At 34.0% G+C, this 24,588-nt stretch overlaps 3 protein-coding genes across 4 annotated transcripts in view; 2 read left to right on the top strand and 1 right to left on the bottom strand.

Annotated features, from left to right (window-relative positions):
* Window positions 1–1,915: 1,915 nt before the first annotated feature.
* LOC148614555 (phytanoyl-CoA hydroxylase interacting protein-like) lies at window positions 1,916–19,374 on the top strand. Its single transcript, XM_088588714.1, has 4 exons — window positions 1,916–2,479; window positions 5,550–5,635; window positions 15,631–15,913; window positions 18,667–19,374. The coding sequence occupies exons 1-4, from the start codon at window positions 2,179–2,181 to the stop codon at window positions 19,341–19,343; spliced, it is 1,347 nt and encodes a 448-aa protein (XP_088444840.1). The 5' UTR covers window positions 1,916–2,178; the 3' UTR covers window positions 19,344–19,374.
* Window positions 7,960–15,187, bottom strand: LOC148614556 (uncharacterized). 2 transcript variants are annotated; one of them, XM_088588721.1, is made up of 8 exons: window positions 14,789–15,187; window positions 14,360–14,491; window positions 13,717–13,791; window positions 13,406–13,482; window positions 13,115–13,202; window positions 12,834–12,904; window positions 12,257–12,521; window positions 7,960–11,977 (listed from the first exon to the last, which is right to left on the bottom strand). In XM_088588721.1, exons 2-8 carry the CDS (start codon window positions 14,484–14,486, stop codon window positions 11,571–11,573), a joined length of 1,110 nt encoding a protein of 369 aa, XP_088444847.1. In that variant the 5' UTR covers window positions 14,487–14,491; window positions 14,789–15,187; the 3' UTR covers window positions 7,960–11,570. The 2 variants fall into 2 exon arrangements, with proteins under 2 accessions (XP_088444847.1, XP_088444848.1); XM_088588722.1 differs by having other exon boundaries at window positions 14,360–14,488.
* Window positions 19,286–24,588, top strand: part of LOC148614554 (uncharacterized) — a 24,200-nt gene continuing 18,897 nt past the window's right edge. Inside the window, exon 1 of the mRNA XM_088588718.1 lies at window positions 19,286–19,414. The gene's annotated coding sequence lies outside the window, so the exon portion shown is untranslated. The remainder of the gene's footprint in view (window positions 19,415–24,588) is intronic.

The raw sequence follows: 24,588 nt of genomic DNA, 5'->3' as shown, positions 1-24,588 counted from the left end.
CTGACACTTTGACAGCAATGGGTAGTACAAATTAATTAATGCAAGATAAATTCTTAAATGCAAAGATTACGAAGCATGCATTTAATTAGTTGAGTATGGTGAATGCTTTGGGAAGGGATATTCAGTTTAACTACATGTAACTCTTATTTTATGTTCTTTGTTGTGTGTGTCTCGTTTTCATGTCTGGTCTTTGTCCCTGGATTACATTATTTGATTTCCGCTGGAATCTTGGTTTCCTTGATTACTCTAAACAATGATTTGGATTATAATTAAGTGCCAACTCGTTCCAAAAAAAGGAAAGTTGATAAAATTTCATTATGACCAATCTTGTTTAATAACTCTACAATTATGAGTATTGTATCAGGTTTATAAACATAAAAATGCAGTATTCAACTGATTCTGAACATTGGCTGATATAGTAAGAAATCCGATTTGGAGAGGTGGAAGGCCCTAAATGACCAACACGCCATTCATGTACTGTTTTTTTTTTTTGGATATAAAAATGCCTTGTTTTGTATTGTTTTTGTTTTTGTTTTTGTTCTGGTTGTTTTATTGGTTTTTGTTTTTGTTTTTTGTTTTTTGTTTTTTTGTTTTTGTTTTTGTTTTTTCATTTCAGAACTGCATTTTTAAAACAGCTGTGCGGTAGAAGTACATGTATATGTGCATGTATTATTCCGATTCGATACATCGTTAGTTAGCTTTTTATACATTTGTATAAAAAATAGTCACTTCTAATATTATCCAAGATGTTCCTTGTATAACATATCAGAAAACAACAGAGGTGGAAGGTATTATTCGTTATTAGTAGTCCATTATTACGACACGACAAATTCAGTTAATTTGACACTTTCTGTTAGCTAGGAGTATAGTTAGACTGACTCAAAACTCCAACTCATGTAGAATTATCTTAGTATCATCTAAAAGTCAAGTTATAAGATTACAGTCCCTGAACCGAACCGCGCATCGATTTGAAGGATCGATGAACGTTGACTGATTGATCGCTGACGGATCGATAACCGATTACCGGTGACCGATCTGATTGCAGTTTTGTTATGTAAAATGACGGATGATCTGTGAAATATAAAACATATGTAAAATAAAAGTATTAATTGATGTTTTATTCTACTGCATTATGTTTATATTGTCAAATTTACAAATAAAACAACGGAATCTGTAAAATATATTGACCGCTCCGTGGACACATGATGCGATCACTGGTCTAATGGATCGGTTTGACGGATTGATGACTGATTGGAAATTGATCGGTGATCGATGATCGATCGCAAGTTTTGTTGTTGCACGGACGGGTTCAGGTGTACAATTAGAAGGGTTTTAATTACAGGAAGTTGATTATTCTATCCAGTGGAATTTGGTGTTCTTACACATTGAATTGTTAAGAAATGAACAGAGGTACAGGATACCTCCAATGAAATTAAAATTAGTTAGTAAGGGAGTTGATCACTGTGAACCGGCTAACACTCCCAACATCAGATAAGGTCAACTGTCTTTAATCAATAACACATCAAATTCATATAAAATTGCTAATAGTGAATCAAAATGATGTGTATCGAATGAATAAGTTTGTCGACACTATAATGTACATACAATCTTAAATCATAAATGGACCAAAAAAAGATCAATATTGTAAAACACCAAAATCAAGAAAATCCGATAATACCAATTTTTTCATTCACTGGTTGGAGGACGAGTTGTGGAATAAAATAAATAAATACACCGATTTCGAAAATTTCTTTCGCTTGATATTGTGACGGAAGTGATTGGTATCTCTTAAAGTCCACCTGCATTTACATTTGTGTATGCCAAAAAAATATTACCGTATTTTACAAAACATTAATATATAGATTTTTTGCAAAGTGAAATCCATACGAGGACATATAGTGTAAGATTTCAGCTGGCATGTTTAATGTATTTTATGGCCTACATCGCCGATTATCAATATTTACAGAAAATAAACATGTAAATTTCAAAGATATGAGTCTATTTATGGTACAACAACCCATGTTATGTAATTTTCGTAGCTAAATGAAAGCTGTCAGACAAAAGGGACGAAATCGGTGGTGATGACAAAACATATTTGAATTTTATTTTCTCAACAAGGAAGAACAATATGGATAACGATGGACATTTTTAGTGTTGTGTATGCTTGCATTCATTTAAATGTCTGATCTGGAGATGATTCTAAGAGTACAAATTGATGGCAGAAAGCGACAGATAAGGTTCAATTTATCAGCTCTGCAGAAATGCAATATTGATACCTTACTTGTTTTTCTATTCCCACGACAGCAACCAAAACGTAGTATATCCATAATCGTCAAAACTTTTTTCAAGGATCAAAATGTACCTATGAACTTTTTAATTGGGACTGGCAATTCTTATTGCCTGGAAGTGTTTGGTCTACGGTCAAAAGAGGACTCGGTGCAGTTCGAACATGTTGCATTTGCACGAAAGCAGTTTTCAGGTACAATTCTACCAATTGTTAGCTCACCTGGTCAAAGGTCGCCGTCCGCCGTCGTTAACATTTTTTCAAAAATCTTCTCCTCTGACACTACATATACTTGACTAATTGGAACCAAACTTGGTATGAATGTTCATTGGTTTATTTTGCATAGAACTCATGTGGGCATTTAAATTTTCATCATTCGAAAACATAGCCACAATTACTAAAATAGAACATAGAGGTCAGTCAGTAGTTTTTCACACATATGTCCAAAACCATTAGGTTTAGGCAAATGTTTTCAGTAGCTGAAATGATTCTTTCAATTAGAAATAAGTATTCAGTGATAAAAGTTGTCAGACTACTCGTAAGAGTGATTGTCCTAGAATGAGCAAAAATGACTCCTTGGAGCCTCTTGTTCATATTTTTATGAGAAATGCAAGAGAACGTATCATCGATAAAGCCATGACGAACGTACATGGTACCTACAGTACAAATTCACTATTTACTATAATCACACTCCTATAAATGTGCATGGTTGTACTTCTAATTACTTATTTCATTGCATAGATTTAGGAATTAGTACACTTAATTATAAGAGGTACAGTGATTAACACTACATCCACTAGAATCACCACTAGTCTTCATTTTCACTGTCATCAAAGTGTTCTATATAAATCAATTTCTGTTGTCGACAGTTGTTAATTTTTTGCTTTTTAGGGTTATGGGGCCAATCTTTAATAGACGATGCATTTCACAAACTTTAGTGTTTCAACAGAGTTCAAAAGTTTGTAGTTGGTAATTATATGTTTTAATTAACTTAAAGCTAAAACAGAAAGGTACAGTAATCAGTGATCGATTTGTTTCCCAAAATCTTAAAAGGAAAGTGGTAGTCGAAACAATTTCAGTATGGAGAGAGTAGCTGATTAGTGCTTTCAAAACAACATCGGGGGAAAAAAACTTGTCAATGACATCATTTCCGCTAGCCAAGGGTTATGAGGACAAAACCATAATCCTTGATGTATTAATTATTTCACAACATCTTTGACTTGACATCAGAGAAAGATATGTTTATCACAATAAGATGTGGTTTCAGTTTTTTATCCTGCAATGAGGTTATTTGTTAAACGAATAAAGGTATACGGTTATTTTTTTTTTTGCTGTATCCGTACATTAGCAGGTTATCGACTTCCTGGCTCCTCCCACTCACGTGATCGGCGGAACTACTTTTTTCTGGCATGCGTAAATTAATTATGGCCGCCACCATAGATACGATATAAACGAATTGCGATTGCGTATCCGGTTAATCTTTTTTTTTCTTTTTTTTTTTTTTTTTTTGCTGTTTTGTTTCGTTTTCACCTGAATGAAATAAAAGATTTTATGTAAACCAAATAATGATTTTTTTGTATTTTTTCACCGTCACATATATGGCAAATCCCAAATCTTGTTCAGATTTGATTCATTATCAGTTTGCAGACGACTTCCCCTGTCATTTCAGTCATGTCGGACACGGAGCCAGAGTGTCCGTCACAATTTAACATAAACTGGTCCCCACTTAAAGAAATTGAAACATTACAATATGATAAAACTCTTGAAGAGACAAATGACCAGGAAACTGTTATGGTCTTGGATTTATTACTGCCTAAACCCCAAGATAATGAATCAGAGGAACACTACATTATAGATCTGCCCATACAACTGCCTCCTCCTCTTCAAAAATCTCAAACAAATATTTCAAATCCAAAAGAAACTAGTGCACAAATTTCACCCCTGAACTCTACTGCCATATACCAAACAGAAAATACCAAACAGAAACAAGTCAGCTTACTTTTGTTACTTTGTATGTATGATTTTATTTGCTTTATGTTCTTTGTTGTGTATGTCTGTTTTCCATGTCTGGTATTTGTCCCTGGATTACATTCTTTTGATTACCGCTATAACCTTGGTTACCTTGATTACCCTTCCACCTTCCTCGCGAAATTCAAAACTTTCATTTTCTTAAAATCGACTTTACAACATTCAAAATATTTGTATTTATTGTTCATTTTACTTATTTGTCTCTTGGAATTAAATAAATTTTGATACATTGCTTATTTTCTTCAAACAGCTTTGACGGATTATATGGTGCGGATTGAATTTCAGTGTTTACTGAGTCATGCGCCATGCGTATTAATTTTTTTCTTTGGGTTTAACGATCGGGGCTCCTCAGGGGATATGCATTTTAAAATTTTATTTTAAAAATGTACACACGCACAAAACTATTAATATAACAGGATAAAAACAATATAGGTACTTTGTCGAAAATTATTGAAGATATGTATATTCGGCTTGGAACGGGGGAAATAGCTCGGCGGAGCCTCGCATTTCCTACCCGTCCCGTCGCCTCATCACATATCTTCAATAATTTTCGACAATGCACCTATATTGTATATATCTTTATTGATAGTCTTGTGTTTAAAAAAATATTAAGCAAAAAATAAAACAAAAAGTAGCTTGCTTAGTGTCAAAACGAACAACAAATTGATTCTTCAGGTCTCAGTATCGTATTAATTTTCCCATAGACTTCTATAGTGAAGTGCATATTTTTAGGATTTAAAAAAAAATACGTAAATTGATTCAATAAAACTTTCACTTATGTAGCATTTCTAAGGACATGTGAAAAAATAATTTCCCGCAAAGAAAATAGGGTGAGTCCACGAAGATCGGACAGAAAAGTAGTCTCGAACTATAAATAGCCATTTTCCCTACTTTCACTTTCGTTTTGCACTCACCAAACCAACCTTTTCAGTGGAACATTTTTATGATATTATGTTAGATTTTCTTTTAAAAAAGTTGTTCATCTGACAGTGTGATGTTTGCTCTATATTATAAATCATTGTTCATATCTTCTGACAAAATATTAGTTTGTAGAGAGGCAAAAAGAAAATGCACTATATTTTTATAGCATCCATGTTTTGACGTACACCTGCTCAGGGATATGCAATACGATACTGGTACCTGCAGTGACAATAATTTTTGTGTTCGATTAGCCATACCAAAAAGAACGGTTTATACTGTCATTCAAAGCCTTTAACTGTTTTGTTTTATTTTGCAGTTATAACAGGCAACAAAGACAAAGAAATTAAAATATCGCTTAACAATTTTGTACTTCCATCTCCTCCGTTGCTTAACTCATTTCTGGTAAGTGTCTTCTAGTAAGATGTTGATGATATTATGTTGTTTATTTCAACTAATAATAATAATTGAAATAGTCTTTATTTGTAAGCAATACTGTAACAGCTAATAGAATATCAGTTCCAAATTTCCCTGACCCTGGAACCATCTCTTTTAATGTGAATATTAATTATAATGCATGTATGTCGGGTTTAAAGAGAAGGGTTGTTTGATCAGAGGAAATTTTAACATAAACACAACATAAATATTACAGCAATTACCAAAATACACCACCGAAATACATTTAGCAAGATAACTGTATTAGTATACCCATATAAAAGTATAGTGGAGAATGGTGAAATACAAATCATACAAAAAATAAATACGTGCTTTCTAGGTCAGGACAAATAGTCAAATATTTACCTAAATTGTATTTACTTGCCTTCTCGGTCAGTACACATATTTTCCAAAATTGTTACATTAGACAGTAGCAGTATCATGAATAACAGAACGATGCCAGTTCTTCATAATCAAACTAAAAAGTAATATAATGACACAAAGACACATTAATGAACAACACCTCCTATCTACGGACAGGCGCACGGACATGCGCGATGTTATAAGACTTTAACCACCACCTTTTAATGCATGGGGGATGGTTAAGCTACACAGCCAAAAGTGCCACTTTTATGAAATGCAATATATGATTATCACATGATGATCATATATTTTTCACTAGCATATGATATATGCGTGTATGAAAGGACTATGCTATGAACAGTTATGAAATATTTTATAATTAAGAATGTTCGCTGGTCTATTTAAGGATTTCATAGGGTTGTAAAATCTTTCAAGATCTTTCATGCTTGAACGAAATAAGAAGACAAAAAAGAATAGTCGGTGTGCTCGTTTTTAAAATAAAAGCATTTACATTTTCATCCCAGTGGGGTTGTTGTCTCTTTGAAATGTACTCCATACCTAATCTCGTTACAGTGTGTAGTATTTAAATAACACTTTAACAATAAAGTTGAAAAAAGATAGCACTTTCCGTTTACTCGTTACACACTTAATTTCGTTCAATATAGAGCTAAGACAACGAAGTTCGAGGATATAATTTGACTGTGGATATAAACCTTAAACATCCCCCAAAATTTTTCGTAACGCAGTGTTAACCATTCAAATGCACAATATGTGTGATGATCAGCTGACTATTCCTATACTTGGTGTGATATTGTCGTTTTCGTGCTATATACTCAATACTTGGCACTCACATGTGGTATCTGTAAAACATGATCATGACCGACTAATAAAGCATTTCTTAACGTTCTTAGCTATTATTTGTTCACGAAAATCATTTATGTACTTTAGTAAGCGAGACATTTTATATAACTATTACAGTAGCAATTTTTTTTTAAATATGGATGAAATGTAACCTTGCCCCCACCCCCACGGTACCCTCTCTCTCTCTATGTCGTATTTTAGCAGCATATGGAAGAGCGGCTGACAGCATTTCAAATTCATAAAAATCATGTATTACTTTTAAAAGTAAGTGAAACCTTATATAATGATTACAGTAGCAAGTATAAACATGGATGAAATGTTTGTACCCCCGCAGTACCCTCACTCTATGCTGTAATGCAATTTTCGGAAGAGTGCTTATGTAAGTAAATGGGGTATGAAAAGGTGACATATATATTTTTTGCGTTTCAATACCTTATTTAAACCTGATTTCAATGCGAATAATTTACCTTTAAGAGTAATTGACAAGTTTTCAATGTTATACTTCTGTATATTATTTACAACAAGTTAGTCAACATTTTTTTTCTGTTAAATGAAAAGTTGGGACCCCGAGGTACCCCTGTCCATCTCAACTGGAAGTAGTCCGAATTTCCTCTGACCCTGTAACCCTCCTCTTTTTTATTTGGATATTGATATGTCGGGTTGGGGTCAGAACAATGTGCCATACAAAAAAAGTTGGAGATTTAGCGGTATCGCGGAGTATCGCCCTTCAACCGCTTGTAACGACTTTCAAGTTGAAATTGTGCATGTCACACCTACCTAGTTCGATTCCGGACTAAAAGTTCCGGTTCCATATGTAACAAGCTCCACCTACTCTCTATTACGGTTCAAAATGTCAACAAAACAGGATCTCTCGTGGAAAATTATCGAAACTGCAATAATAAATGTAATTTTTGTAGCGAATTTGGTATCAGCATACAGCAAAATGATTCCGGAATCGAACTAGGTACCATTAAATCTCCAATTTTTTGTATGGCACATCGTTCTGACCCTAACCCGACATATCAATATCCAAATAAAAAAGAGGAGGGTTGCAGGGTCAGAGGAAATTCGGACTAAACTGGATGTGGTTAAAACAATTCAGCCGTGGGGTTATTTAAGTTCCGCGGAGTCATTTTTCGTCAGAGGCGGAGTTGTCCATGTGCAGTATTAATGCTAATGATGTTGGATATTGCATGGCTGTTTTCCAATTGAGATCTATGGAAACACGTGTACAAAACAAGTTTAGGGGTGTTTAACATTTCTTAAAATTAAATTGATGGTTATGTGTGTTTCATTTCTTTGTATTTCATCCAAAAAAAATAATTTAAAGATTAAATTAAAAATAAAGTGTTCAACGAACAGTACAAATGCAGTTTAGATTGTTAATTACTGTAAGTCAGTTAGATTAACCTAATATTGCGCGGGAAATTAGTGTCGCCATTGCCTGAGAAGATGTAAGGGGACGACTATTAGATTCTTGAGTGGGGGCAGGCAATTTTGTTTCAGGTCAGAAATTTATTTCCAGCCTGGTGCAAGTCAGATTATTTATTTTCATCATAACCTTGGCTAGATCATTTGTTTTCTATTCTCATTGCTAAAATAGAACAAAGGGGTCGTAATACAGTTTTTAGCAAATAACTCAAAAAACCGTTGAATTTAGCATCATTCTGATAGGGAGTAAAACTGTTAACCATCAAAAGACGGACCTTTGCCGAAATTTTCAAAATAATTTGTTGCCTGTTGTAGGATTTGTGGCCCCTGAAACAGATTTTTTTCCGTTTTAATGTGTACAACTCTCTGAAACAAAATTTAATAAAAGTTGGCATAATTTGTTTAGGGGGTCATCCACAAACTGATTATTTAATTTTTTTTTCATCATTTAAATAATATGGCCGTCGTTACTAAAAATAGAACATGGGGTCAAAATGCTTTTGGTTGCTACTTTTTCCTCAACTCATGATAGAACAATAATTTAATAAAAGCTACCCATAAGATAAACATGATTTTTTGAATTGACTGGCAGAATTGAAATTACTTTTTAGGCAGCGAAACACAAAATGGCTGCCATTTTACGACCATATTCTCTACTATACCGGACCGGTGTCTTTCCTGTGCCTGAAATATGCCTCAAATTTAGCGGGAAATGTTGCGAGAAACTTTTTAGAGAACAGATTCGAATATCTATATATATGAATGTAATGAACTATTGCAATATTCAACTACATATTACCTTAGTAAAGTCATTTATGTACATTGTATTTAATATTGCTACTGGAGACTAGCCAAGGTCAGAATATTTATTTTTCTAGCAATTTGTTAAGTCAGACTATTTATTTTCAGGTATGATGAGGCCAGATTTATTTCCTACATAATTAAAGACAGATAATTTATTTTCAAAATCTGCCAGCCCCCCTAAAAATGTATAATGATCGTCCCGTTACGGAAAAAAATATGCAAGTTATTTTATTATTTAAAGTGTGTTTAGCTTTTTATTAGAAATAAAAGTTTTAGGTTTTATATGGTTCCACAAGGCAAGGGGTTAGTTAAATCATTACAAGGATTTAGTTCTATCTGATATACACATGAAATATCAAGCAGACATAATCATTCATAAAATTCCAAAAATTCTCCACATATTGGTGCTACATATGTACAATTTATTTGAAGCAATCGAGTGACCCAGATTCGCAAGTCATGATTAATACCAGCATTTGAAGAGTACGTGTTTTATTTTTTATTATGTACATATACCTATAAAAAAAGAGCTCTGAACAGCCTTAATTACTCAATTGGTAATGTTAGAAATCTGGTTATTATTTTATTTGTTCCAGCAGAACTTTTTTTTCAATTTACAGAGGCCTTTCCTAATACACTGGACATTTTGTTATGTTCATATCTATATTGCCCTATCATAGAAATAATATTATCAACTGAAAGGGTTTTCTATCTATACATGTAGCTACAGCATGTACTTCGAGTATTATGCATGTTTTATTTTAAGATAAAAGATAAAGAACCTTGTCTATGTTCACATTACACACCATTACTTGAAAACTCTTCCACCAGTTTTAACAAAATTTGATCAAATGTGTTTTTGTTCGACTTATAAAAATTTGTTGTCACATAATGATTTGACAGTGCCAGTGCCAGTGCATGACTATAGACACTTGGTTTCGTAGTTGCCAGTGCATGACTATAGACACTTAGTTTTCCTAGTTGCCAGTGCATGACTATAGACACTTAGTTTCCTAGTTGCCAGTGCATGACTATAGACACTTAGTTTCCTGGTTGCCAGTGCATGACTATAGACACTTAGTTTCCTAGTTGTCAGTGCATGACTATAGACACTTAGTTTTCCTAGTTGTCAATGCATGACTATAGACACTTAGTTTTCCTAGTTGCCAGTGCATGACTATAGACACTTAGTTTCCTAGTTGCCAGTGCATGACTATAGACACTTAGGTTTCCTAGTTGTCAATGCATGACTATAGACACTTAGTTTTCCTAGTTGCCAGTGCATGACTATAGACACTTAGTTTCCTAGTTGCCAGTGCATGACTATAGACACTTAGTTTTCCTAGTTGTCAATGCATGACTATAGACACTTAGTTTTCCTAGTTGCCAGTGCATGACTATAGACACTTAGTTTCCTAGTTGCCAGTGCATGACTATAGACACTTAGTTTCCTAGTTGTCAATGCATGACTATAGACACTTAGTTTTCCTGGTTGCCAGTGCATGACTATAGACACTTAGTTTCCTAGTTGCCAGTGCATGACTATAGACACTTAGTTTTCCTAGTTGCCAGTGCATGCCTATAGACACTTAGTTTCCTTGTTGCCAGTGCATGACTATAGACACTTAGTTTCCTAGTTGCCAGTGCATGACTATAGACACTTAGTTTTCCTAGTTGCCAGTGCATGCCTATAGACACTTAGTTTCCTTGTTGCCAGTGCATGACTATAGACACTTAGTTTCCTAGTTGCCAGTGCATGACTATAGACACTTAGTTTCCTGTGATAATTACATGCAATATAAGTATTAGTTGGTTACTCAACTTTTCAAATCCAAAAGGAAGATTGGTGTAGTTTTTTGGGAGATATGACCTCAACCATTTTGGCTAAAAGCAACCATTTCATAGGATTGAACTATTTACTTGTATTCATTGTAAAAAATACAACTCGTTTGATTTATTACTTTCAATTATTAACAATAAACAAATCAGGATATTCATTAACAAAACAAACACAATAAAGAAGAAATAAGAAACTATGTAGCATTGAAATCAGGTAAGTCAGTTAGATCTATTTCCGGTATGTACAAAGAACAAAATATTTGAAAATAAAATGTGATTTGATGGATCATAACAATTACATATCATCTTCAGGTAAATTAAATAAAGATAAATTGAATGATAATTAAAATGCATTAAAAATTAAATCAGCAATCAATGACAAAAGTTAATTACTTTTGTGAAAGTCAAAAAAAATTTTACAATTTTTGTTTTATTAATGATTATTTTTTTCTATCATTATTCTTTTAATTGTTTTTTTTATTTTTCAGGTTGTTTTTAGCAATTTTTTAGTGTTTTTTTTTTTTAATTATTTTTTTATGACATTTTCTTATATTTTAACTGTTCTTATCAGTAGTTCATATTTTCATATTCCAGTTATTTTTTTTCTTCAGGTTGACCTGACTTTCCGCATGCATGGAAAGCAAGAGAAAAAGTCCCTAATTCTTTTGCCAAGTGTCTTCTTCTGTGTCTTGTTGTTACATTCTAAAGCAACAGTATTGGATCCTCCTACATAAAACAAAGCTTCAACTTTCTTGCTAACCATTTCATCTTTTGTTGGCTCATTTTCCGTAACATCTCTTGATGGATTATTTTTATTTACATCTTTTCGTGGCTCATTTTCTGCAACACCATTTGTTGACTTATTTTCTGTAACATCTTTCGTTGGCTCATTTTCATTAGCAACTTTTTTTGGCACATTTTCTGTGACATCTTTTGATGGCTCATTGTCAGTGTCATCTTTCGTTAGTAATTTTTCTGTAACATATTTACCATGACTTTTGTACTTTTTATTTTCTGGAAATAGAAATGAAAAATAAATCAGCAAGCTTTTCACAAGTTCCTTTACCCATTCCTCCTTAACTTTCAAACGACTTATTAAGTGTAGATACATTTGTATCATTCCTGCGTAACTGTCAAACAACTTAAAGTGTAGATATATCTGTATAATTCATAAATTTGATGCTCCCCGTTACTTGTATACACTATTACATTACGTTATCATGTGATAAACATTTTAACTTATAATACATGTGTTTATTATACTATTGTATTCGAAAAAAATATCATACATACTATTCTCCTGCTTTTCAATCTCCTTTCTCTCTTTCATTAATTCCTTTCTCGATCTTTCTTTTTCTTTTTTAGCATTTTTCACTTCTTTCAATACATCATTATGCCATGTTTTCCACATTTCCTTTTCTTCAGCCTTTTGTTTTCGCTCTTCTGTCTGTTGGTAAAGTTTTGCCTTCTTTTCTAATACTTTTTGCAGTTTCTTTTCATCCTTCCTTTTTCTTTTTTCTAGCTTTTTTATTGTTTTCTTCTCTTTGTTGCTGAGATCCTGAAAAAAATAATGGTCACGTGACTTTGACAAAGATTGGTATATATATATTGGTCATGCGACTTAATTAGTATTACTTAAAGCTCAAATAAATAAATAATATGAGCTTCAAAGCTTGTATGGTAGAGAATGAGTTTCAAGAAAACAGTGTGTATGAGCTTAATTGTGTGTTTTATTTTTTGTTTAAGTGTATGTTTGCTTTTTGTACTTTTATCTATTCATTTGTCTGCCTTCTTTTTAGAATTTTTATTTGCTGAACAGTTTAAAAGCTATTGAAGCTAAGAATATTACATAGACTGTTAAAGTTCAAACCTTAAGCATGGAAGTTGGAAGCATCATTTCATTGGCATTTTCATCTGTCATATTCAAATCCCTTGTATCAACTGTTAAATAGAATATTTTTCCTGATAAAGTACGTGAAGTAATTTTGCTTTATTTTCATTTATCAAGCTGAACAATTATATGCTAGACATTTTATATAAAACAAGTCTGGCTGATTTTCAAAGTTCAACTTTGAGGGTCTCAAGAGATAGTATTTTGCAGTTTAAGCTGAAACAATTATTGACAATAATTAGATTAGTCACATATTTTACCATTATCTTCCTCAATCTTAGGTTCCTGAATGACTTCTAACGTGTCTTTACGATCCTCAGTTTGTACACTTCTAACTGGTTCTATGATCTGAAATTGACGCATGTAGAATATAGTTATGCATAGTTTCATTTTATCATTAAGGATAGTCTGACTTATCAAAGTTAACTTTTACTAGTGGCGGATCCAGAAAATCCAAAAAACGGTGGGGCGCTGATTTTCAGTGTTTTCTATATGATCAACCAAACATTTCGAATACAAGTCCAACCTTCGTTCCGTTTATATGTACTTACTGGGTTGGTTTCAGTTTTCTCTGCTCTAAGATCACTAAGAGCTATGTCTATTTGTCTTTTCTCCATCTTCAGTTGATCTGTAATAAAAAAAAACAAATATCTCTTTTTTTTACTTTTGCTTCTTTAATTGGTTTCTTTTCTTATGGAAATATGTATCAATCATGGACTTTGTATTATTCACGTTAAATTCAACTTTGATGAAGAAAACATACAAACAAAGCTTTCATTGACCAGTTACAAAACAAATGGTGAGTATTTTTCTTTACAATTTCATAAATACTTATAATTACGAAACAAAATATGCATCTCACCGAGTTCGGCCTTGAAGTCTGCCGCTACACATGCCATTTTGATTGCTTGGGCAGTTTGACTGTTGGGGCTTCGTTCTGTAAAACACGTACAATAACAATAACACTCTTTAGGAATTAAAAAATCGTCTGGAAAATACAGTTAGAGGAATGAAAGAGTGTTACACGAGTGTAGAGTATCGTTTCGTTGGATAGACAAAACATAACACAAGCATACATTGGACGAAACATCTACAAAGGAACGGACTTTATAAATGGAGATCATCCCTTTTAAAACCGTTTTAATGAAGTGAAAAGGTAAAATTCAATTGCCGAGCATTAAAAATGCTTCGTTTTATAGACTACACAGGCAAAACTATTTCAGCTGATTTTCGCCTGAATTGAGCAAACAAATGTTTTGACAATTCGGATGAATTGAGCCTTCGTGTGAAATTCACGTGAATTGTTCACATGAATTTGTGTTGAAAATCACGTTAATTTCATGTGAAGCTCGATTTACTTGAATAACACGAGAAAAATATGTCCCTGTGTACCAATAGAAAATTATTTTACTTTAATTCTCCAATGCTTTACAAGTTGATGACAATGGCTACAATAAAATAGTTGATACAGTCGCATCGACAGTCGCAAAAACATATTGACTTACCGCTTCTATATTTGGTATCGTATGTGGCCTTGTTATTCTTTGTAAATTCCCAGTCCTCTAAGGAGTAGTGGACCTCAGCTACCGAAAGGACACTTTGATCCGTTATTATTATCTCTGATTTCTCCATCACTACTGGAAAATTTAGTTTTATATTTAGTACTAAAGAAAATAATTTGGCCTCTCTTGAAATCTGTCACCCCCCCCCCCTCTTTGCACTAGCATAACTGAACAACCTTTAGTTATATTTGTATTTTGTATTGTTTACCATCAATAGTAAGCAACTATTATGGTAATAGTAACTTTTCTATACAACACAAAGTTGCCGCGATAAATTGTTTTTATCAAAGAAAGGAGAAGTAAAGTCGCATCCGATCTTTCTCAATTTTTTAGGTATAGTTCAAATTTTTAAAACTTTGAACGTTAAACTACCTTTTAATGTCTTCTGCAAGCAATGAAGACTTTTACCACGAATCACTATCCCTCCTCACAAAAACACGTCTGGATGGTTCAATCGAAGAGTTTTCGACGATAGGGTTGTCAACATCGTTAATAGTGACGTCCGTATTTGCACGCAAAGCGAGAACGTCAACACAAAGTTCATAGCGTTTTATGTATGTCGCTTGTATACTGTTAAAGAAAATTAGGCAGGAAAAGGATTTCTCTAGATGTCCCATAGATTTCATTTTAGTAGGTTTTATCTATTAAAACACTAAAGAAATGACAAGGATTTCATAAAAAAAAATCCAAAATGACAGTTTAAGGTGTGTTTGATGAAATTTTGAAAAGAAAAGTGGGGGTCAATGGGCAAAAAAAAATAATGTTATGAAATGGATAAAATCAGATGAGTCCCAAAATCTGACAAAAATGGCTGAACATGACCAGCGAACATCCTTAATTTTATATGTATGTTATACATATTCAAGGTGTAGCAACTGCAAAAAAATATGTATGAACAGGTATGATATGCTATAAATGGTAAAGGTATTTTAAGGTAAAGCATCTGAAATAAAATTATGAACAACTTTGGCTTTTAATAAAAGGGGCATATAAAATTCTGGTATCATCTGGGTAACCTGCGATTTATATTTATGAGGATTTTGCCTGTCGAAAATAATTAATGAAATACATGATAATAAATATTGAATTTCCTTTAAATATTAGATTCAGTTCAAATATAAATAAACAAACCCCTTTTATCTGTTTTCAGAGTATTTGTATTTGTAGAGTTATTTGCGAAAAACAAGCCTCAGAGTTTGAATTGAATTTTTCAGGATAAATGGGAGATTGAAATAGACCACACACCATTATCAACTTACACGCTGAGAGGGAAACAAACGTCAGAAGTTAACAAAATTTGGATTATTTTTCTGCAGGATGCCACCATTTCTTTCTTTATCGTGACCTCAAGAAAACTCGACTACACATTACCGTTTGATCTGACACCTGCTACATTATATAGATTAAAAGTAGTTTCTGGGTTCGTCTTGTACGAAAACGATTCGTTGGAAATAGTAGGAAATGAAATGAATTCAAAAATAACAACTTTTAAATCATGTAAGTTTACGTCTGAATAATGTAAAATCTAAGCCATTTTTGTCTATAAGAAACTACTAATATGGCAAATATTCAAGTCTTCAAGAGCCGCACATCGATCTAAATTTAATGGTAAAACAAAAAGCGATGATAAAAATAATAAGGAGGAGTACTTGTCCATATTAAAAAGCTTTATTTTTCAAGTAAGAATGCCATACATTAGTCTAACTAAAGTATGGAAAGACAAAATTTAGGTTGTATATTTGTCCCAATCAAAACAATTTTCCAAGTGAAAATTAACAGGACAGAAATATAAATTGGTAAATCAATATCATGTTAATGTCGGCATCTTCGCCCTCGGACAAATGTGATTTGCTGCGAATAGATAAAATAATTATGGAGCTGTCAAGTCGGTTAACTGCCAGTAGTCCTTAGTTTGTGTAATTGTATTCAGTTTCTATATTATCGATGTAACAAGGGGCTCAATCCTTTCTTTAACTGATTTTAGGTGTGTTTAATTGTTTAAAAGTTTAAAGCGGGTGTGATCGCGCCAAAGTACTTAAACCCCACCGCATTTTTGCGCCTGTCCCAAGTCAGCAATTTCTGGCCTCTGTATTTCTTGTTACTTTTTCATCTTAAGTTTATTTTTATGTTACTGGAGTATATAGGAGCAACTTTTTTGCTTTACCTGTGTATAAAGATGTTTTGGGGCCAGTTGCAGCCTGCCCTGGGGTGTGAGGGTTTCGGTTTTATCATCGCTCAATGAAGACCAATAGGTGGCCTTAGGCTGACATTTTCATCCCGATGGGGTTGTTGTCTCTTTGACATATTCACCATACCTATTCTCGTTATATTGAGCAGTTGAGGTGTGCTATGAACAGTTAATTATCGTATAACATGAACAATCATGATCAGTCATATGCTATGGACAGTTAATTATCACTTACATGTAATATGTACAATCATGATCAAGCCTATGCTATGAACGGTTAAGGTATGCTAGGTATTATTAATTTATAGACTATTGGCAGTAAAAGTACGGTTTGGATAGTTTGGGTGTGCATGAAAAGTTCTGGGAATGCAATGAAGAAATAAAGTATGTTTTAAACAGTTAAAGTGGAAAAGGAACGGATTTGGTGAAACGCGAAAAAAAAAAAAAAAAAAATGCACCAGCGTACAACTTAAATTTCAAAGGAGCAAATATCTTTAGACATCATCCTCAGGTTTTCAACAAGTATAAACACAACTTTAAGCAATTGCAAGCTATATATGAAAGGTTGATTGATTGATTGTTGGTGTTTATCGCCCGAGCAGCAATATTTCAGCTATATTCAGGCGATGACCATGAAATGGATGATAAAATGAACATGAAATAATGATAAAATGAAAAATGGGATGGGGCACAAGGATAATGGGATAAAAAAATTGATTGCCACTGGAAACCGGGGAAGTGGGTAGGGTCGGGCAATTCAGCCTCTTGAGGCGGAGCGCAGAGGTTCCGACTCCTATCGAATACCACAGCAAGGTTCATTAACGTGCGAGGAACGTGGCGTCTTTCCCAACACGGAGCATCACTATGGTTTGTGATCAGGTTTTCCGTATTATAGCCTGACAACCCCAGCATATACTATGCCAGGGGTACCCCATTCCACCACCTGGGACAGACAACCCAGTTGCTCTGTGAAAAGAGCGCCCTAGCCTCCGGCTAAGGTTCTGAGCACTATTTAGTCGCCTCTTACGACAAGCTTAGCGCTGCTGCAGGCCAATGCTTTTGACACCCGGACCTGCACGGGACATATACATGTATATGAATGGCTCAGACAACAAAAGAAACAAAAGTCATGGTAACAGAACGATGGCAATTCCTCATAATTATGCTAAAAAGTAATATAATGATACAAAGACGCATTACTGACCAACATCTTCTAACTGCGCATAAAACCTGTGATGGGGTTAAGCTAGTTTAATAAGACCTTAACCATCCCTTTAATGTAAGAGGGTGGTTATGCTGCACTGCCAAAAGTGCCATTCTTTATAAGAATCACTAGTTTATGCTATATGCTGGACTACGTATGAAAGAATCTTATTTGTTTACTATGCTACGAACAGTTGTGATATACTATTAATTGTCAAGGAATGTTATACATGTTCAAGGTCTAGCAACTGCACAAAAATGCTATGAACATGTTTGATGTTGTCTTAAAAGTACATGTATTTGAAAGATATTCAATGTCTTACAATTGCAAAACAAAATTATAGCTTTGACTTCAAATGAAAAGGGTAGTGACGATTAGGCCTGTTTCAGGTCCAATGTTATGAAATACTTCAGGAATGATGATTCTGATTTAATTTTTCATTCTGATTAAGGAGCAATCAAGGGATCCACGATTCTAAAGGAAATATAATTAATATAATCCAGGGACAAATACAAGACGTAGAAAACACACACACACACAACAAAGAACATAAAATAACAAAAAATAATGCGTACAAAACAACAAAAATAGATGATAAACTCGGTCACTAAAAACTGAGAGCATGGACCAGGTGCACCGGTAGGGTAAGCATGGCCAGTCTACTTGTACAACAACCCTGTTCAAAAGCTTGAACTTGTCAGTTGTTTGTTGTATTAAAGTATAAAGTCAAGTTTTTGTCATATTGACAACATATTTTGAGAAAAAAAATGAAAGTTTAGAAATAAAATATCCCTATGAACAAGACAGTGGATCATTACCACAAAGCAACATTTATTACACACTTAATTCATATTACAGGTTTTACTCATGTCGAGTACAAGAAGCTCATGAAAAAGACAACGAACTTCATGGAGAATTTGAATGGTACATTTTGTGCAATTGAATATCTGTACAGGAATAAATCGGACATGTATTTTGCTTCCATAAACGAGTACCATGGCGGAGTAATGAAGCCGTACAAGAAAGACCACAATGGTGACCCTTGTTCTGTTATCAACGGCCGAATAGATGGGTTGTTTTTCAGCACAGCAGTGGAGTTTCATACCATGAAACCATTTCCCAATTCTTTATATGGACCTGTTCGTCTGCACATTGAAGCCAATGTTTTATTTACTCCAAATCTTAACCTTTACTTTGCCGATTTCTACTGTCATTACAACGTACATTATGTAACAGTGGTATTGACCCCAAAGAGGTCACCCACTGATGATTTCTGTAAAGAACGCCTTCTACAATTGAACATTTTGGAAAATCCTTTTATCTATTTAAATGAAATAAGCGAGGACTTTTACGAAGTGAACGTTTACTCGAGTTCGGGCTTCAGAATTGAGGTATTCTACACAGAACCAATTCACATTACGTGTATTATTGAAAAGAACAAGGGATATTTCAGTCGAGTACCCACCATTGGTAGAGGAGAAAGTATTCGTAGTGGAATTCCGAAAAACAAGGACTGTAAAATATGTAATTTGTAAGACAAATTTAAGCTAAATGCATATGACTGTTCTTTTGCGTCTTATACAAAACGTTCTTGTGAGATCAAAAGGTAGGTAGTGACATAAATCGCGTTAATCACCTTCTCATAATTAGGGCATTGTTGGATGAATTTAACAAACAGTCATTAACATCTTCCTAAACCATTACATATACCATAGCATGCGTTACTGTTAGCTGTTTGTTTGGTGAGTTCATTGCATTTAAATAATATGGACAAGAAGTATATTTTTTAATTGTTCATGACTGTTATAAAAGCTAGAAACTTTGTTAACCGATAACAATCTATCGATCACTTGTTCGAAATCATCGATCAAATCATCTAGGGCCGATAAGTACGGTATTCGATTAACATAGTTAATCAACCAATTACTATTCAATTTGTGGCCGATAAGTGCCATACAATTTCGGTTTAAATGTGTGAAATTATTGAAGCCTTGCATAGTCTGTTTATCATAACTTACACTTACAAGGAAACATATTTGGCATAGCCACATGGTCAAGAACTAAGTACGGAGTGTAAAGCATTACTAACCTGATCCTTGTGTATTTTTACACGGGCGATAAACTGGTCCATCCTTGCATAAACTAAATGCACAATTCTTCTGTTTCGTAGATGTTGATGTTGTTTTAGCTGAATAACAATCTGCTCATATCATGTGATGCCTTGTCTTTTATCACTTACAAAGTGTACCCAGGGGCAAATAAAGATATTTGAATAAGGTTGAGTTCCAGAAAAGAGGGGTCACATGACAACTCATTTCCCCGAATACACAATGACCCACATTCACGGGTTTGACTATGCCCGGGGACTATGTAAACGCTTTGATGCTTTACACCGTCCGTGAAAGACCACAAACCGTAGCCAAGGACGTAAAAACACCTCAGTCCGTCATGTATTACACATATGAGGGCAAACCGGGTCTATCAGTATTGAGTATATATGTTAGCACGAAAACGAAAATTAAACCAAGTATACGAACAGTCAGCTGATTGTCAACGTCACTCATATCGTGCAAATGATTGGCTAACACTGTGTTGCGAAAGATTTTTTGGGGGGATTTTAGTGGTTTATATCCAGAAAGACATTCGAATTATCTCCTAGAAGCAACGATGTTCTAGCTTCATAATGCACGAAATAAAGGATGTAACGGATATACGGAAAGTGCTATGAAATGAAGGGTGTAACGGATACACGGAAAGTGCTATCGTTTTCAACTTTATTGTTAGTGTTATTTAATTAGACAAAAATAACTAATGTACGAATAAAATGTTAAAATGTACGTTTCAAAAAATGCGATGGCTTTTCTTTTCATATAATTAATTTTTAATTCGTCTGTAATTTTGGTTTTTTCTTAATAGTGGTTTCGATAAAGAATTCTTTTTTTATTTCATTTCATTTCGTCATTTTTTTCATCATTTGTTACCTTCATTCTTTGAAATACATTTTTCTTTTTATCACGTTGAGTTATTGATTGCGTAAATTTCTCTAAGCCACTGTTAGTGTTCAAATGGCAATAATCATCATTATTTATTTATATCCTAATGTACATATTTTGAACTGTCGCTTATTCTCAGGTTCTTTTATAAATACAATAAAAAAAAACAAATATGCAGGATTAATGCGCATAGTAAATTTGATAATACAATTTTATCAGAATGATGCCAGTCTGTGTTCTGGTGTAATGATAAATCGATTTGGACATGTTTTTAAGAAAGTGTATGTTATTTCATAACTAGATATATTTAGAACTAGTAGCAACCCGTGATTGTACTATGACTATTAGACCCTAGATAAAAACAAGTAGCAACCCGTGATCATACTATGAAACCCTAAATAAAAACAAGCAGCAATCCGTGATCATACTATGAAGCCTTATATAAAATCAAGCGGCAACACGTGATCTTACTATGTAACCTTAAATGAGAACTGGCAGCAACATGTAATCGTACTATGAATAGTAGGCGGAGCTTGTTTACCTTTGGAATCGAACGGAGCAGAAACGATTTTTAAAACCGGAATCTAACAGAATATTTCAAAATTCCGCTGAAAAATTACGTGTTTGCTACCCTTCCGTTCCAAAAGTAACAAGCTCCGCCTACTCTCTATTACGGTTCAAAATGTCAACAAAACAGGGTCTCTCGTGGAAAATTAGCGAAACTTCAATAATAAATGTAATTTTTGTAGCAAATTTGGTATCAGCATACAGGAAAATGATTCCGGAATCGAACTTGGAAGGTGTGACATGCACAATTTCAACTTGAAAGTCGTTACAAGCGGTTGAAGGGCGGTACTCCGCGGTATCGCTAAATCTCCAACTTTTTGTATGGCACATCGTTCTGACCCCAACCCGACATATCAATATCCAAATAAAAAAAGAGGAGGGTTGCAGGGTCAGAGGAAATTCGGACAATGTTCCGTACACAAAACTGACCCGGTCTAATTTTGTAAAACTTAAAAATAAAAGGTGAAACTTATTAACTGTTGATAGTAGAGCATTTGTACATAAATAGATGTAATACTTGTGAAAGTAAAGAGGTGGAAATGCATGCTTTAAGCAATCCGGAAATATTCAGGTCCTCACCGGATTGGGTTCTCTTCCCTGCACCAACTGCCTGCTTTTCATAAATGCTAAATTTTGCATGAACTTCAAGAATTAAAATCATGAACAAATGAGCAGAAAAAGCTACACTTTTTATTTGTTTTTTTTACAATAATACCATGCCCGATAATTTTTTCTGGCAGTTTTAAAGTATCTGATATTTTAGAAAACCTGTTTATTTTACAATTAATTTAGGGAAAGCACCCCAAATTTGTTATAAAAACTGATATATATATATATATATATATATATATATATATTAATTAGGTTACCATGACTACAGATTTTCATGACAAAATAAAAAATAGTATGTATTTTTTTCATGGATCTCCACAATGTAAGGTTTCGAATAATATATACTTTTTACAGGAAAAATTGGATTTGCTTGTTTACGTATCTGAATTTAGCTTTATTTCCACAAATTGTCTTAAAGTTATCTGCAGTGGCCTATCTATATAGTAGAACCTGAGAAACCCTACATAAAACCAAGCAGAAATCCGTGATCGTACCATGAAATATTCTGGACCATTTAATTCTTCATTGTGAAAAACTTGTCAATAAAAGAAACGAATAAAACGAAGATGACCTTCTTATCACTATCTTTGTTGGCGTTACCGACTTTGTTAACGAACTTAATTCAGATACATGGAAGAAAATGATGTACTGTATAGATTATCATTTGTTTAAAATGTACAATGATTTCCATGTTGTCGTACTTCATAACAAATTTGATTTTGGTCTTTAGGTACTTGATTTTATTCTGCCCACAATTCACTCTTTTTAGAGTTGTTTTTGTTTTTTCTTGAGTGGTGTATATATGTTATAGTTAAATTGGTTTATGTGTCATACTTCGTAAATCTTGATAAAATGGTGGACATAAAAACAACCAATCAATCAATCAATTAATGTTATTTCATACTTTACTTACTTTCGTCTGTTACCAATACGGGGGCATATGCCACCAACAAGTCTTCTCTAGCCATCGCTGTTCAGGGCTGCTCTTTCTATTTCTGTCCAGTTCTTCCCCATCTCTTTCATATCTGCCTCTAAGTCCCTTTTCCAGGTGTTCCTGGGTCTACACCTTTTTCGTTTTCCTTGGGGATTCCAGGTCAGGGCTTGCCTTGTTACACCGGTTGGTGGTTTCCGTAGTTTGTGACTTATCCATCTCCAGCGTCTCTGCATAAATTCTTGGTCTGCAGGTAGCTGATTTGTCGTCTCCCACAGGTCTGAGTTGCTGATAGTTTCTGGTCAGTGTAAATGGATGATACGTCTTAGACAGGTGTTAATAAATGTCTGAATCTTCGCCAATGTTCTAACTGTTATTCGCCATGTTTCTGCCCCATTCAACAAAACCGCCTTGACATTGCTGTTGAAGAGCTTAATCTTTGTCCTCTACCCGATATCTTATGTGTTCCACATGTTTCGCAGTTTGATAAAGTCTGCCCTTGCTTTGCCTATTCTTGCTTTTACATTCGCATCTGTACCACCATGGTCATCGACTATGCTACCAAGGTAGGTAATGGACTTTACATCTTCTATTGGCTCTCCGTGTATTCTGATGGCGTCTTCATTTGTTATGTTTGTTCGGAGGAGCTTGGTCTTCTTTCTGTTGATGTTTAATCCAAACTTTGATGAAATGTCTGCTACTTTGTTGGTTTTGGTCTGCATCTGATGTTGTGAGTGGGGAAAGTAATGCCAGGTTGTCGACAAATTCGAGATCATCTAATTTCTTCCAGAGTGTCCACTGGATACCAGTTTGTGTTTGTTCAGTGGCTGTTTCGTGATCCAGTCGATGGTAAGTATAACAAGAGGATCACAGGAGCCTGGATTGCTCACCTGGTTGAATTTTGCCTTTCAAAGGCAATAAATTTAACATGAAGTTGTACAACAAGTTTGACTCCAGAAGTCTTTGGTAGGACTTATCATAAGAATCATTTCAACAATTAAAAGTTTCTTTTGATCTATTATAGTTTTCAAGATATTGACTGAAAACTAAAAAAAAAATAAAGAGCAAGGGCAATAACTCTTACAAGGAGTCGTCTGACAACTTTGTTCCCCGAAGATTTTTGTAGTCCTAATAATAAGGATCATTTCAGATATTGAAAGAATTTGGCTAAACTAACGGTTTTGGAGATATATGCGTAAAACTACTGTCTGACCCCTATGTTCCTTTTTTAGTAACAGTGGCCATGTCTTTCGACGGATCAAAAATCCCTACATTTGTTCTATGCAGAATACATCAATGAACATTCATACCAAGTCTGTTTCCAATTGAACAAATAATGTCAGAGGAGAAGAATAACATTAAAAATAGCAAAAATCGTTGAAAAAGGGCAATAACTCAAACATGGCTCAACGTATTAAAACCGAAATTTGACCAATGATAGATCTCATCATGCTGAACACTTTTACCTGTGCCAGAATTTATCTGAACTTAACGGTTTTGGAGATATATGCAAAAACCCACTGTCTGGCCACTATGTTCTATTTTTAGTAACAGCGGCCATGTTTTTCGACGGATCAAAAATCCCCACATCAGTTCTATGGAGGATACCCCAATAACATTTGTACCAAGTTTGGTTTCCATTGGTCAAGTAGTTTCAGAGGAGAAGATTTTTGAAAG

The sequence above is a fragment of the Perna viridis genome, chromosome 6 (genome assembly GCF_037379345.1).
Source record: "Perna viridis isolate PV_CMFRI_1.1 ecotype Kerala chromosome 6, ASM3737934v1, whole genome shotgun sequence".
In the NCBI taxonomy this organism is placed as follows: domain Eukaryota; kingdom Metazoa; phylum Mollusca; class Bivalvia; order Mytilida; family Mytilidae; genus Perna; species Perna viridis.
The sequence above is the reverse complement of the archived record's forward strand: the minus strand, read 5'-3'. Positions and strand labels throughout refer to the sequence as shown.